The sequence below is a fragment of the Salvia hispanica genome, chromosome 6 (genome assembly GCF_029641045.1).
Source record: "Salvia hispanica isolate PSC_SH4W2 chromosome 6, Shi_PSC_v1, whole genome shotgun sequence".
Classification (NCBI taxonomy): Eukaryota; Viridiplantae; Streptophyta; class Magnoliopsida; order Lamiales; family Lamiaceae; genus Salvia; species Salvia hispanica.
This window is the reverse complement of record NC_142697.1, coordinates 33,178,918-33,195,215: the sequence shown is the minus strand read 5'-3', so window position 1 is coordinate 33,195,215 and position 16,298 is coordinate 33,178,918. Positions and strand designations below refer to the sequence as shown.

General features: G+C 34.6%; 2 protein-coding genes across 8 annotated transcripts in view; one reads left to right on the top strand and one right to left on the bottom strand.

Annotated features, from left to right (window-relative positions):
* LOC125207127 (protein SRC2 homolog) overlaps positions 1-4,036 on the top strand; it is a 59,406-nt gene extending 55,370 nt beyond the window's left edge. The window contains exons 2-4 of one of the 4 annotated variants that reach the window (XM_089061264.1): positions 2,785-2,836; positions 3,027-3,078; positions 3,463-4,036. In XM_089061264.1, coding sequence (XP_088917390.1) covers positions 2,831-2,836; positions 3,027-3,078; positions 3,463-3,944 — 540 coding nt within the window. In that variant the 5' untranslated portion in view covers positions 2,785-2,830 and the 3' untranslated portion in view covers positions 3,945-4,036. Of the gene's footprint in view, positions 1-2,338; positions 2,837-3,026; positions 3,079-3,459 lie in introns of those variants that run through there. The other 3 variants (XM_089061263.1, XR_016132828.1, XR_016132829.1) reach the window with 3 other exon arrangements.
* Positions 4,037-5,843: 1,807 nt separating this feature from the next.
* LOC125207126 (uncharacterized) lies at positions 5,844-14,540 on the bottom strand. Of its 4 annotated transcripts, none has more exons than XM_048106346.2 (10): positions 14,004-14,539; positions 13,127-13,339; positions 12,991-13,059; positions 11,268-11,486; positions 11,029-11,172; positions 9,659-9,820; positions 9,277-9,489; positions 9,013-9,156; positions 6,497-8,482; positions 5,844-6,398 (listed from the first exon to the last, which is right to left on the bottom strand). In XM_048106346.2, the coding sequence occupies exons 1-10, from the start codon at positions 14,488-14,490 to the stop codon at positions 6,010-6,012; spliced, it is 4,026 nt and encodes a 1,341-aa protein (XP_047962303.2). In that variant the 5' UTR covers positions 14,491-14,539; the 3' UTR covers positions 5,844-6,009. The 4 variants fall into 4 exon arrangements, with proteins under 4 accessions (XP_047962303.2, XP_088916519.1, XP_088916520.1 ...); XM_089060393.1 differs by having other exon boundaries at positions 11,268-11,426; XM_089060394.1 differs by lacking the exon at positions 9,659-9,820 and having other exon boundaries at positions 14,004-14,540.
* Between the last annotated feature and the right edge of the window lie 1,758 nt (positions 14,541-16,298).

The following is a 16,298-nucleotide window of genomic DNA, read 5'->3' as shown; positions in this document are numbered from 1 at the left end:
TCATTCTCCAAGCGCTGCAGCTTTGCCTCACTCTTCTTGGCGAAAGCGATCTTCAGAATCTCTCACGCTTCCTTCGGTGTCTTAGCTGACCTGATACGTTGCGTCTGCTCGTCTTCTACCGCAGCCATCAATACGAACATCGCCTTTCCACATTTCATCTCCCACTTTTTTCGCGCCTTCGCGTCACCAGTCTGTGGTGTAGTGCTATCTCCTCCAATAATATCTCATAAGTCCTGGCCTATGAGATAATATCGCATCCGGATACTCCAATTTCCGTAATTGTTACTATTTAGCTTCTCGATGCTATTTGCAACTCTAGAAAAATCCGCCATCTGGTATTCTTCAGCGGTCAACTCCGGCAGAGTAGCTGCTCCAACAACAGTCCTTGACTGTTAACTCCGGCAGAGCTACAGTATACTCCCAACCTTCGTATGAACACAACAAAAGACCTGTGACGTGGCTCTGATACAACTTGTTGGGTATCAGCGGTACTCCAGGATCGACACACAAACGGAATTTTTATTAAACACTCGACAACGGTGTACGAAACACCAATACACAACACCAACACAACACTACGACTCTTGGAGGACACACCTCACAAGAACTCGAGGACACACCTCTATCTCTACGAGGACACACCTCGCACTCACAAACACACACGTACACTCTCACTTAGCTCTCTAATTGTGTACATTAGCAAAATAGGCCTAGTGCCTTTATATAGGCGACTAAGTCGGTTTATGTAACCGACATTACTAATCTAGAGAACTCTAGCTAATCTATTCTACTTAATATAATAATACAAAATATCTAATCTATTCCAATGTTGGTGGAACTCTCTAGATGTTAAGTAATCATTTCATTTGTTAATTTGATTAATCCATCTCTCTCGGCTCTTCGTGAAGTCGGTGGAGCCTCTATGCTCAATATTTCGATGTCAAAATTTGAAAAAAATTTAATGAATTTTCATATTTTTTACAAACAGATAATGTCAACATAGAAATCATATAATATGTCAATATAATACATATATAATGTTAATGTTAAATTGTGTTGATCTATTGTCACGACCACAACTCCCTAGTACTAGTGAGCATAGCTATTTCGTGAATAAAATAATCTCATAAATCATGAAATAAGCATAAGAGAAATAAATCAACTCGAGGTAATAGTTTCGAAGGCGAATGGTTACATAGTCAAAAGAAAGTCAGAGTATCAAGACTGAATTCATACATTCCTAGCACATAGTTCTACTGCAGCGGAAGAGTCCAAGACAAAATAGTATGTATGAAGACATACTACTTTGGGCTATCTAACTACTTATTTAATGATCATTTCCCAACACATTCGCCTCCTCGTACACGTTCAACCTCTACATTAGAAAAGAAACATGTAGGGCTGAGTATTTGATATACTCAGTGGGCACATTGCTGAAACATAGTTTTCGTAAAAGTTTTGTCAGCCAGTTGAGTGAACACGGGGTTTTAACTTAAAAAGGTCTGAGTCACTAAAATTCTTTTGTTTGTAAAGTTGATTGCGCAATCACATAACATATATACCATATCTGAAACGTATGTGAACCGGGAATGTGGCCACATTCCACGACGGTCACTGGACCGGCCAACTTAAAAGCTAGCTCATGATCCCCCTATGTGTACACCCGAGTATGTTTTGTGGCCCTACTGGAACCCGAATTCGATTAAACATAATTGACATAGCCAAGTAGATAGGTAATCCATAAAACATAAAATGATATGACAAAACATAAATAGCATAATTTTCACATAATCATGCTAGAAGGCAAGTTCACATTTTGAAAGAAATGCCCACCTCGATAGCTTAAGTCTTTTTCGAAAAATCCTTGACTTAAGGTTATACCCTAATTAGACCTTGAGAAATCAAAAAGACTTAAACATGAATGCATCCTAAGTGTGGGCTCATTTTATTCTTTTTCTTATTTTTCTAGAAAAAGTTCTAAGATCCTTGAACATTAATTAAATCGAGGAATTTAATTTATGGAGGAGGTTTAAGGAATAAGTCGTCTAACTTCGAATTATTACCTCCCATGTATTACTTTATCATCTCGGGAGTTAATTAGCGAACCATCACTTAACATCAATTAATTGAGCGACTTAGGAGAACCCATGATTTAAATAGGTACAGCAGGCCCAACTTAAAGTCCATTCCTTTCTTTAATGTTTTTAGGCCCAAGCTTCTATTTAGAAGTTAATTACTAGCCTAACATAAAATAATTCTCCTGGCCTTAAATTATTTAAAAGAGTGGCCCAAATACTAAACTCAATTTAAAGGCAAGCTGGCCCAAAAGTCCACTCCCTTCTTCCCTCAATTCCATCGACACTTTTCCCCAATTCAATCTCCTTACTCAAAACAAAAACAGGACCACGGCTCCTCCGGCGAAAACGTGACCGGAGTGAGCTTCTTCTGCCATTATCTCGGCTTTCGGGCTTTCTCTCTCTCTCCGCTGAAACCATGGAAAGGGTTCTCGGTTTCTCCGTCGTGTCACCGCCCGTCCCTTCACGGCGATTCAGCACCGTCGCGGCGTCTCCGGCTGGGGCAGATGCAGCTCGGTCCGCTTCGCAGACCAGCGCCGCCGCTATTGCCCTCGTGGCCTCGCCGTCGTCGGCGGTCTCCGAGGCAGCTCCTCGCCAAATTTCCGCTCTCGGCGAGCACCACTGCCGCCGCTCCTTTCCTCGCGACGGAGAGTCATCGCCGGTTGTCCCCCGACGTTCAACAGCGCCGCGCGCTTGTCTCCCTGGAGTATACAGCAGATTCAACACATTGAGAGTATACATAATTTGAACGGGAAATGATGGTATGCAAATTAAATTTTTTCAGTCAGAAAAAACATTGAAGAGCTGGTTAATGTTCAACACATATAAAATTAGTGTATAGTTTATGATGTATCCATAAATTGCTAATTATCAATCCCATTAAAAGTATTTTTCTAAACTGTTGTTATGTTGCATTCCTCCCCCCATATTTGTTGGAAATTTCTTACTTAGATGTGGCTCAAGAAGTTAATGACAGAGTTGGGCTTGTTCTCTCACGACACGTGTAAGTTGTTCTGTGATTTAATGTCTCATAAACGTCCATATTAAAGGATATGGAAATGGAAGATGACGATGTAAAATCATGTCAACGATAATCAATCACTTTCGGATCGGGTATCCACGGGTATGCGTTACAAAATGGAGAAATTTATATATGCAATAATGCAACCACTTGGAAGACTTGAACTCGTTTAATGTTAATAGCTATAATTATTGACTCAAAGGTGAGCATTCCCAACACCTTCCTTGCTAATTTTTCCTTAATCACAAATTTGAAATGTCTATATATAGTTAGTTAGCTACATTCATGAAGAGAGAACCACAAAAAAAATCCTCAATCCTAACAAAATGGATTTCCAAATTTTAAAGATAAACCTTGTTTCAGCAGACAATCTTCCCGATATCCAGAGCTCCGGGAAGATGAAAGTCTATGCCGAGGTTTCGCTCAACGGAGAGCCACAAACAAGAATTCGAACCACCGTGGACATGGCTGGAGAGACGAACCCTAAATGGGACCTCCAACTCAATTACGCGATCAACAAGGTCTCTCTCCATGAGCCGGGACTGGTGGTGGTGGTGAAGCTCTACTGTCAGAGAACTCTGGGAGACAAGTACATCGGTCAAGTCAAGATACCGGTCATGGGTCTCCTCGACTCCAGGCGTGATGAGGCTGAAATAGAGGCGAGCTTCGATGTGGATGGGACCAAGAATGGGAAGCTCAACATTTCATATACGTTTGTGGAGATGCTTAACAAGCATGATCATGATAAGCCTTCACGTTGGAAGAAGAAGCTCAAGGTCAGGCTCAAGGTCGGGTTCTTGGTAATGGTACAGGGGACATGTTTCGTCTTGACTGGAGGCACCATCTAATTTTCTTTTTCTTCTTTCTATTTTCCTCTTTTCTTGAACAATATCGAATTTTAAAGCTTTAAATCAATATAAATGTTGAATCAAAAAGCCTAGATCCGCCACTGATTCTTTGATATGTGCATATATAAGATCCCCAAATCTTTATTAATTAGTTAATTAGTGATTTGTCATATATTTTCCATATATGTTTAGGATATTTTTCTGTTCCTTTAAGTTAGGGTACTCTCCGTTCCTTCATAGTTGAGTCATTTTTCCATTTTAGGAAGTTCCCTCATAGTTGAGTCATTTCCATATATAGTAACTTTTTTCTTTTTCTTACTTTACTCTCTCTACTTTATTCACTTTTTACTTTATTCTCTCTACCTTTTTCTCTTTCTTACTTTTTTATTTATTTATTTAACACACTCAACATTCATTTCTTAAACTCCGTGCCGAAAAGTTCCGCCTCAACTATGAGGGAACGGAGGGAGTATTTAGCATTATAAATAGGTGTCATTGTTATTCCTTTCATTCAATAATATATGAATTTACGTCTCTTTCTATTTTATTTTACGCACTTTGTTTAAACTTGAGTTGTCGACGGGATTCCGCCTTCCGGGACTTCTCTTTTATCTTGTTTATCGTCTCTGGCATCGTGATAAGGGAAATACCGTTAACATTTTTCATGTTTATATTAAGTCTTTCTACTATGAGGAAGATACAAAATGTGTGGATGAATACATGTATCTATGATTTTGATCACACTCTAAATTGTCGTTGTCTTCTTCTTTTTCCTCTTCCCCATTTTATTAGTAGGCTTAAGCCACTTCGGAAATATTCAAACGATCGAGAAACACCTTTTTTGTCAAATATATCTAGGGTTCAATCTCCATCGGTCTCGTCCCCGGTTCTTCGGGAAACAAAATTCCACCTTGACTTTTCTTGGTGCTTGTTTTGGGCACTTCGACATTCATATTTTACTAACTTATTCAACTTGTTGAAAATCAAGATTTGAATTGGAATGGAGAAATCTCCATTAGAAGAGGAAGAAGAAACTGTGTAGAAGAAAATGGTATAATCTCCACCGGTCTCGTTTCAGGTAATCGGCGTGAAAATGGTTGATATTAATTTCGGTGACATATGAATTGTTTTATTTGATATATTGATATGCTGATTAAACATTGAAGACCTGGTTACTGTTCAACTAATATAAAATTATAGCGTATAATTTTGATGAATCCATAATTATCAATCCCATTAAAAGTATTCCTTTGGAAATATCTTATTTAGATGTTGCGAATACACTTTGCTAAGGATAGCAAAATCCAATAAAACCGCAACTAAGGAATAGATTTAAAAAGAGGGGAATAGAAAGAAGGAGAATCTAATGTTCAAACAACCTAAAAATAACGGGTAATAAAACTTAGTATATCACAACTTAGTCGATGATATGGACTCGGAACTTAATTAAATCGGGAGATTTAATCACTTTAGAATCCATTAAGTCGGAAGATTTATTTTCATCTACTTAACCAATAACCTAATTTTGGAGATTTTAACACAATGGAATAATTAATCAGGCAATTAACAATATAATTAAATTAGAAAAGTTTGTTACATTGGGATAACAATCCTAGCCTAAGCCATTAAATTAAGATTCCAAGACTTTTAAATAAAAGAAAACAGCCCATAAGAATTAAATAGGCAGCCCACTTTGTTTTTAGTAAAATGCGTGCTCAAAATCCAAATGCTCTAAAGGCCCAGTCAAAATAGAAGTTAAATTTATCAGCATTCACTATTGCTAAATTTGTGACATTGGAAATCCTACATTCTATCATTATATTTGTGTTCCATATCCTGCTGTTTGTTATGAAACTTAACAAAGAATTCAAACAAAATCAATAATAGACAAGTACAAAGGGCCAAAAATTATACATCTTCATCAATATATTCTGAAAAATAAAAAGTAAGATAGCTGAATCATTCATCAAATCATGAACTACTACAAATGGCACTAAAAATCTAATGGATTAGTGTTCACATAACAGTGACAAACAAATTGATTTGAGCAACTACACATCTGAGATTATTGGCGAACAGAAACAGCAAATCGTGGACGACGAGTACTTGTAGCTGCCACAATAGTAGCATAGATCCTGTGCAGAGCAGTTGCTGCTTCAATCATGTTGATTCTTTCATCTGCTGAATCAGCTAAACATTTCATTGCCAATTCAAATATTGACAATAAACATTGCACCTTCGCAGAGTAATGTTGATCTTCCCTTGATAATAGAGCAGGCGCCACCAGTTCAGTTGCTGCCTTTTCATCTAATGCTTCACTTACCCACTCTTTGATGCTCCTTTCTTCACCAAACATGTCGTTTGTTGGCCTCTTTCCGGTGAACATCTCTAGCAGCAATATCCCAAAACTGAATACATCCCCATTTGTGGATACTCTGCCTTCCATTCCAAACTCTAATTGTGTCAAATGAATTCAAAATTTTGTTAGAATTAGGGAAAAAACATGTATATATGACGAAATTTTAGTTCGAAAAATTAGTATCATGCATCACCTGGTGCTGCGTAACCAATGGTTGCCAATGTTTGTGTTTGGATGAACGTTTCTCCTCCATTGAAAAGCTTGGCAATACCAAAATCAGTAAGATGAGCAGTCATGTCTTGATCAAGCAACACATTGCTTGGCTTTATATCACAATGAACAACTGGAAATGTATGGCCATGATGAAGATATTCCAAAGCTGCTGCAATATCTATTGCTATTTTCAGTCTCTGTATAAGATCCAAACCAAACATGTCGGAATGTAACCATTTATCCAAACTCCCATTTGGCATATATGTGAGGATCAATGCTTTAAACTCCATATTAGAACAACATCCAATTACTCGAACCAAGTTTCGGTGTCGAATGTTGCTCAATATAGCAGTTTCGGCATCAAAGCTCCTTGTTGCTCCTTGCAATTCCAAGTTGAAGACTTTAACTGCAACTTTCAATCCATCAAAAAGTGTTGCTTCGAATACAGAACCAAAACTACCTCTTCCCAGTAGGTTTGTTTCACTAAATGAACTTGTTCCTCTTTCGAGTTCTATATAAGAAATTCTCCTACATTCAGTAGTTAATGATGGAATATCAGCAGAGAGTGCCACTGTTTTCTGTTTACGCTTTCTGATGAGAATAAGCATTACCATGAACACAACAACAACTAAAACCACTGATGACACAATGAGTTTCTTTAACCATGATCTATGATGATTTTCTGAGCAAGGTGCAACTTGAAATATTATAGGACCACAAAGAGCTAAGTTGTGGGAGAAAGACAGAGCACTGAAATTCGGAAAATTGCCCCCATCTGGAATTTTTCCCTCTAGCTTATTGTTGGAAACATTAAAATTTTCAAGAAAAGGAAGGCCTTCTAAGGACTTGGGTATTGATCCAGAAAGATTATTGTAAGATAAATCCAATGTAATCAAACCCTTAACTTCTCCAAGTGATTGAGGAATAGAGCCACTAAACATATTATTTGATAAGTGAAGAAATGTTAGTGATTGGCAACCATCAGTTGAGTTGGGAATTACATCTGAAAATTGATTGGATGACAAATCCAAGGAGTTGATCATCTTTAAATTTCCAACTTGAGATGACAATTGACCGCTCAAATGATTGGAAGACAAGTTTAGAATCACAAGGTCTGTGAGCATCCATAAGCTAGGAGGGATGGTTGAATTCAATTGGTTGGAATTTAAGTAGATCAATCTCAAGGATTTAACATCACCCAAACATTCAGGTATTGGACCCGCAAGCATATTCTCATCAAGGCTCAACTCCCCCAAATGATACAATCGGCAAATATCGTTAGGGATAGGTCCCGCCAATTGATTGTCAAAAAGATAGAGCATTTGGAGTTGCTTCATTTTTCCTATTGTTGGTGGAATGACACCACTCAACTGATTATCATTCAAATATAAATTTAGCATATAGCTTAAGTTTCCTACTTCGAACGGAATGACACCCATGATGTTGCAGTTTGAAGCGTCAATATACTCAAGAGTGAAAGAAAAATTCCCAATTGAAGCGGGTAAGATGCCGTTCAGTGGATTGTCTGATATTTCCAACCTCTTCAAATGTCGACAATTAGTTAACGAAGAGAGAAATGTCAATTCTTGGGTGGGTAATATAGCTCCACTCAAATTATTCTCCCAAATACGAAATGATCGTAGAAGCTTCAAATTACCGAAGTCAGGTATGGAGCCACTAAAGGAGTTCATATTCATTTGAACAATAGTAAGTTTAGAAGCATTGGTGATAGAGCTTGGAATCGGGCCACTGAGTCTATTATTATCCAAATAGAGTCGTTCAAGAATTACTAGTGAATTCCCGAAATCTGAAGGAAGAGTGCCTGAAAACTCATTATTTGAAGCTTCAAACTCCTTCATTGTTGATATGTTGAATATGGAAGATGGGATGGATCCATATAAGGAATTATTTTTCACAGTGAAAGTCTCAAGTTTTGGTAGAGTGCCAATCTCTTTCGGTAATTCACCTGCCGTGAATACCCATGTTGAAAATTACCGTAGTACACATGAAGATTTTTTTTCACAATTTGAAAAACAATTACTTTATATTTTCCTAATGGGATTATTTACTAAACAATACTCCCTCTGTCCGCCATTAAATATCCTATGTTTCCTTTATCGTTCGTTCGCCAATAAATGTCCGATTTCACTTTAACTATATATAGTAAGTGGACCATACATTCCACTAACTCATTCCGCTCACAATTTATTATAAAACCAATATATAAAAGTAGGCATCACATTCCACTAACTTTTCTACCCACTACATAAAGTCAAACAATTTCTTAAAACCCGTGCAGGTCATATATGAGACATTTATTCACCGATGGAGGAGTATTCATTATCATAAAAAATTGTATAAGTGCGTAGAAGCCAAAAGGGAAAAGTTGTTAAATTGGTAAAATCCATGTGAGAAATTTAATTAAGCATCGAACTTCATCCAAATATAATTTGGCAAATCATAAACGTAAGGAAGAAATGATCAAGTATAGTATACCTGTGAAATGATTGTACGACAAGTCCAACCTTCTAAGCATGCTCGTATTTCCAATTGCACGAGAGATGGTTCCACTAAGATTGTTGTTGTATAAGATTAAGGTCTCAAGATATTTGCATTTCCATATATATAGTGGAATATGACCTAAAATTATAGAGGGTTCAAATTAGTCACTTTACCATGTTAAATTACCAAATCATTTTTTTGCAAATGGACTATATTCACAAAATTTTGTTACCTAAGGTATTAGATTAACATAGATACCTGTCAACTTGTTATTCTCAAGATATAACTCCACAAGCTGGGGTAGATTTTGGAAAGTTGAGATACTTCCCGACAAACTATTGTCAGATAAGCTCAAGTATGTCAAGGAAGACATGTTGAAAATCGAAGGTGGAATATCTCCGGTTAGAGAAGCCCTGTCGATATTTAATATCTCCAGTTTTGAAAGATTTCCTAATTCTATTAGAACTCCTCCTGAAATTATAAAATGGAAGCAATTATAAACCTCATATTAAGTAATCATATAATATGTAGAGAATATAGATAATGATCAATTTTGCATGTTAGGATACAAAGATTATGTTTTACAAACATTAATTACAAATTACAATAATCACATACTGGAATAAGAAGAAATATGTACCTTGAAAACCATTATTGTGACCCAAGTACAACTTTCTAAGTTCTCTCAACCTCCCAATTTGACGTGGGATGTTTCCATTGAAATTATTGTAGGATAAGCTCAGTGTCTCAAGATGTCTACATTGCCAAATATTGGGTGGAATATGCTCTTCAAGATTGTTTTCTGAGAAATCAATTACTTTGAATATAATCAGGACATAGTAATTAATACTCACATCTCATTTGTGGCCCAACCTAAGATTGTTTTAACCATAATATTATTTGCCCATTGGTTTTCGAAAAATGTTTCAGGGAAAGATATCTTATTACTGAGTATCAATGTAAATTCAAGTTAAATAACTTTCCTTCCGTCCCATTAATGTTGGATCATTTCTTTGGGGAGATTAAAAAATAAAGAAAAAAATTACAGGAAAATAAATTATATTCAGGGAAAATATTATACAAGATATATAATTTATTTCTAAAAATTATAGCAGAATATATAATTCTCATAAAAATTTATATATATATATATATAAACAAATGGGAATGTGATAATATGAAAAAACTCTAAATATTATACAAACTCAAAACTATGATCTGGACCATTGAAAAATGTCAACAGATCAAAAAAAAGCATCAACAAGAAAATGTCAACAGAGTTTCAACAGTAATCAATGATTGATGTTGTGTTGATATTGTGTTGATACTGTGTTGACATTAAAATCTTGAAATTTTACACTGTGTTGAGATTGTATTGAAACAGTATCGAAGTTGTGTTGATGAGTTTTGAGTTTGTACAATATATAAGTTTGCATTATATAACTACCCTAAACAAATGAATCTTGTTCATACAGTCGGTTTTTTGTCATCTTGTGTAATTGTTGAATAAGCTGCTATAACTGAATTTCTGTGTCATATAATGCACGTACAAAATAGTAAGAAATTACAACATTTTTTTCTAGTGCAATTAATTATATTGATGCTTATTCAAATATGTTAAAATTACTATTTTCAGCCATTTTATGATAATTGCTCACAGCTCACTTGTGCATGTATCGTACTAACTAGTTTGTATATCAAAATCGAGTAAGTAATACTCCCTCCGTCCCAGATAATTCGACCCAGTATTCTATTATCGGGCCGTCTCACATAATTTGTCCCACTTCACTTTTACCATTTTTGGTAGTGGACCCCATATTCCACTAACTTATTCCTACTCACATTTTATTATAAAACTAATACTTTAAAAGTAGGACCCACATCCCACCAACTTTTTCAACTCACTTTCCATTAGATTTCTTAAAACCCGTGCCGGGTCAAAGTGTCCCAAATTATCTGGGACGGAGGGAGTAACAGTATGTAGATAAGGAATACATTTGCGATACTTACCAGATAAACTATTGTGAGATAAGTTAATTATTTTCAAGGAAGAGATGTTGAAAATTGAAGACGGAATATCTCCCGTTAGAGAAGCATTGTCAATGCTTAATATCTCTAGTTTTGAAAGGTTTCCTATATCGCTTGGTAGGCCTCCTGAAAATATAAAATGAAAATAATGAGAAATTGGGATATAAAGATTACTGTTTTCGAACATGATAATAAAATCACATATAATAAGAAATTTATACCTCGAAAACCATTATTTCCCAAGTACAATTCTCTAAGCATGCTTAATCTCCCAATTTCACGTGGAATGTTGCCACTGATATTGTTGTTATATAAACCCAATACCTCAAGATGCCTGCATTTCCATATGTTGGGTGGTATGTTCCCTTCAAGAAAGTTCTCTGCGAGACCAAGTACTTTGACGTATGGCATACTGTTGCACATCTCATTTTTAACCCAGCCTATAGTGTTTGTGCTAATAATTATTAGTGCATTTGTTCGTTCTAAAGATATTTTAGGGATTTATATCTTAATGTGTATAGTATAAAAGAAATTAATATTTGAAATTCAAGTTAAAAGAATTTAAAAATGAAAATACTTTTGTCTCTATTTTAATCTAGGGGTTATTGGTTTTTTAGTTCAGTTTTTTGGCTGAATCAAACCGAAAATCTAAAATTTTATGAATTCGAAAAAACCGATCTAAATAGAATTTTATCTAAAACGGAACCCAAATAACTGAAATCTGAACTATAAAAACCGAACTAAATCGAAAAACCGAAATTTCATAAATATTGCCAAAAAAATGAAAAAAAAAATTCAAAAGTTAATTTTTTATAACTAAACAGAAAAAAATATATCTACCAATTAATATATATCCAAACAATTAAAGTATTTATAAATCTAATTATTACTCCTTCCGTCCAAAAAACTAGACCAGTTTTTACCATTTCAGGCCATCCCCCAAACTTACACCAAGTCTAAACATAGAAGTTTTTAACAAATAATAATCGAACACATCATTTATAATGTGGACCTCATAATCCACTAACAATCCCGCCACTACATTTTTACCCTTCTCTCACTTACTTTTTCTCATATTTCTTTTATTTTACCGATTACATATTAAAAGAATTTAAAAATAAATTATAATTTATTTTTGGATATAATGCACAATATTATATTAAAATGAAATTATGTTTTTCGGTCTCTTTGCCTATAAGAACCTAGAAATAAAATTAGCTAAAAGTTTAAACCGAATCGAATTTTAAATTTCGGTTTGGTTCGGATCGAATATTTGAGTTTTGGTTATTTTTCACTTGCCCTACCTTATTTTTCTATCATACTTTATTTTTTTTATCTAACACACAAAATAAAATTGCATAAAATCTCATGCCGTCCAAAGAAAAAGTCATCTTCCTTGAACGGAGGGAGTAGAATTTATTACGGCTCGCATGGAGTCCAACTTCTCACGGTTGGAAATGTTGGGATCCAAATGAAATTGACTCATTTAACCACTAAAAGAGGTCAAATAAGAATTATTAAATACAGAGAAAGAGAGAAAAACGTGTGAGAAGAGAAATACAAGGGAGAATGGTGCTGCCACATCACAATAATCTTGGTTATTTTTGCGATTGGGGGTCAACATTTTTTTATTAATTTTTGAACCCGACTGCTATATTTTGAGATGTTTATTTCATATACCCCTTCCGTCTTATAAAAATATGTCATATTTCATTTTTTTCCGTTTCATAGAAATAGTCCATATCCATTTATAGTAACATTTTTCTTCTTCTCTTGTACTTTATCATTTATGGACCCCACCATCCACACAATTTCAACAATTTTTTCTACTTTTCTCTTACTTTACCAATTATGCATTAAAACTCGTGTCAATCCTAAATGGCCTATTTCTATAGGACGGAGGGATTATTTCGGAACAGTTATGTGAGTTTGTGATTACCATACCTGTCAACTTGTTATTGTTCAGATACAACACTTCAAGGTGCGGTAGATTGTGGAGATTTGGAATACTTCCTGAAAACTATTGTCAAAGAAGCCAAAAGTATGTCAAGGAAGAAATGTCAAAGATTTATATACATACCTGTTAACTTGTTATTATAAAGATATAACATTTGAAGGTTCGGTAGATTGTAGAAAGTTGGGATATTTCCTGATAAACTATTGTCAGTTAAGCTCAAGTATTTTAAGGAAGACATGTTAAAAATCGAAGATGGAATATCTCCAATGAGAGTAGCACTGTCAATATTTAATTTCTCTAGTCTTGAAAGATTTCCTATTTCTGTTGGAACTCCTCCTGAAATTGTGAAAAAGAACATAATAAGAAGCCTTATAAAAATAATTTGTGGTGTGTAGACCATGACCAGTTTCATAAACTAGGATAGTGTTAGTAGTTTTTGAGCATTACAACTGTCACATATTGAAGGAAGATGAGATGGTTATATCTAGAAAACAATTATTGTCACATGGGATGTTGTCACTGAAATTGTTAAAGGATAATGACAACACCTCAAGATGTGTACATTTTCATATAATTGAGGGAGCTGCCCTTCAAGTTGATTATGATGAAATGACAATATTTTGGTATTGGGCATATGTGATACATATCGCTTGGTAGCCAACCTGAGGCTATTATTTTTAATTTCTCTACATGAAGACACAGTTAAAATTTTAACATAGCATATGATAATGGACCCCGCTCAATTGATTATAGTCTCAACTGTAATAGTTGTAACATCTGGAGCTTGGAACTAAGTACTTCCTCCATCCCACAAAAGATGTTATATTTGTGGACGGCATGAAATTTTAGGAAGTTTTGTTTTTGTGTGTTAAATGGAGAGAGAAAATATAATTTTTATATTTATGTGAAAGAGAACTTCTTTTATGGGACAAACTAAAAAGGAAAGTGTGTCATCTATTATAGGACGAGGGAGTATTAAACAAAAATTCAGGAATTGTACCTAAGAAAGTGTTGTTGTACAGATAGAGTTTCTCAAGTTGAGGTAAACTGCCCAACCATGTTGGTATCTCTCCGGTGATTGAATTTGCTCCCACATTCATCACCTTCAAACGACGCAGTTTAGATAGCTCAAATGGTATGATCCCCGCTAAAATATTGGAACTGATGTCTAAATATCTGAGAAACGAAAGGTTTCCAAGATGTGGAGAAATAGTTCCAGCAAGGTCGAAGGCAGAGAGATTGAGAGACGTGATACGGAGGTGTTTGAGGCCGCACGACACACCAATCCAATTACAGACTGATGTGTTTTGGGACCAATTAGTGCTCAAGATATCATAAGGGTCGGAAGTGATGGAGTTTTTGAAAGAAATGAGTGCACTTTTATCAGTGATGATAGAATTCAAGGAGAGGGTAAAGCTACTTAAGAATAAGATTGAAAGAGCAACGAAGAAGATAGAAGACTCCATTAATTTGGTGCTTGGTTTCATTTGATAGACTGAGTTCTTTAAAACATATCTATGCTTAATAGTTAATATATATAGCTAGCAATTGCAGTGTAATAGTAGTATGTATGGTGGAGTATAACTAATTTCTTAAATGATTTTTATTTCAGTTCCATTTAGATTATAAGGATGAGTCTTCGTCAACCGAAATATTCGTCCAAATATTGGGATTAATTGCATCAAATCATTTTTTAAGGCTTAGTTTTATTTTGCCATTTAGAATGTCCACATAAATAGACTCATTTCTAAATATGGAAAATTTCTCTCTTACAATTTACAAACTTTTTCCCATCTCTCATCCTTTACTTACTTTTTTCTCTATATTCCTCTTACTTTATATTTTTTTTCCCTTTTATCTTAATTTAATAATTTCTCATTAAGATTCGTATCATGCACAAATGGAACTATTTTTATAAACGGAGAAAGTACTAGTATTTAATTAGGAATTTAATTTCAGTTGAAAAAGGATAAAATTTCAAATGTCCACAAAACTCGTGATTTCAAAAGAGTAAAGGCCAAATGTGGTCCCTAACATATGACCATTTTATCAATTTGGTCCTTAACTTTATCTTTTTGATTATTTGGTCCCTCACAAATAAACTCGGACCCGAATCGGTCCTCACTTAACAGATCCGTCAAAAAATAGACGATGACCGCAATTTGACTATATTAAATTACTAATGGTAATTAATCATACCTAATTATAATTCTTTTCCTATTAGCAAAATTGGAAAAAAGATAGTATTAGTTGCAAAATGAAATGAATAATTTGTAATTTAATAGGAATTAAGAATTATAATTAAGTATAATTAATTACCATTAGTAATTTAATACAGTCAAATTGCAATCACCGTCTAATTTTTTGGCCGTTCTATTAAGTGAGGACCGATTCGGGTCCGAGTTTATTTGTGAGGGACCAAATAATCAAAATGATAATGTTAAGGACCAAATTGATAAAACGACCATATGTTAGGGACCACATTTGGCCTTTACTCATTTAATTATTACTGTCTCCTAATTTATTCTGTCTCTTTTTATTTTATTCACTTTTTATCTCCCTTACTTTTTCATCTCTATTATTTTTTACTCCCTCCGTTACATAGTAATAGAGTCATTTTGCCATTTTAGGACGTTTTCATAGTAATAGAATCATTTCTTTTTTTAATAAAAGTCAACACATTTTTCCACACTTACTTTACTCTTTCTTACTTTTTTTACTCTCTTCGTCTCTCTATATTTTTTATTTTCCATTTTATTCTCTCTTTACTTAACTCACATATAACACAATTTTTCTTAATTTTCGTGCCGAAAAGAAACGCCTCCATTACTATGGAACGGAGGGAGTACATATTTCTAGCTTTCTCCCCACCTATTTGTACCATTCTGTTTTGATCGATGTTTCCTCATACAGTCATACCTACGTATTTTAAACTCTGTAAAGTATAGGTAATTCAATCACCCAATTTTGGTACATAATGAATTTGACTGTTAGAATTTATATGCACGACTATAATCAGTTGCGTGTATACTTTACTTTACGTGATCGGTGGGCCGGGCAAAGGGGACTGAGTCCCATCAACTCAAAGTCTCCTTATAGTTTTTGACACGCATATAGAAAAAATAAGTGCTCGTAGATTAAAATAAATAATAATAAAATAGAATATTTTAATAAAGAAATAGAGATTTATTTTCAAATATAAAAAATAGACATCTGAGTGAGACAAAATAAAAGATAAAGGTGAACATCTGAAGTGGAACGGAAAAGTAATACATAAAATAGAAAAGGAAAGATT

Bases quoted from the DNA above. Each gene is read 5' to 3' on its own strand.
- LOC125207126 (XM_048106346.2), bottom strand. From the start codon at position 14,490: ATGAAACCAAGCACCAAATTAATGGAGTCTTCTATCTTCTTCGTTGCT. The intron at 9,157-9,276 runs GTATCTATGTTA...CTATAATTTTAG, and splicing joins TGAGAATAACAAGTTGACAG to GTCATATTCCACTATATATA. The intron at 8,483-9,012 runs GTATACTATACT...TATTCACGGCAG, and splicing joins GTCGTACAATCATTTCACAG to GTGAATTACCGAAAGAGATT.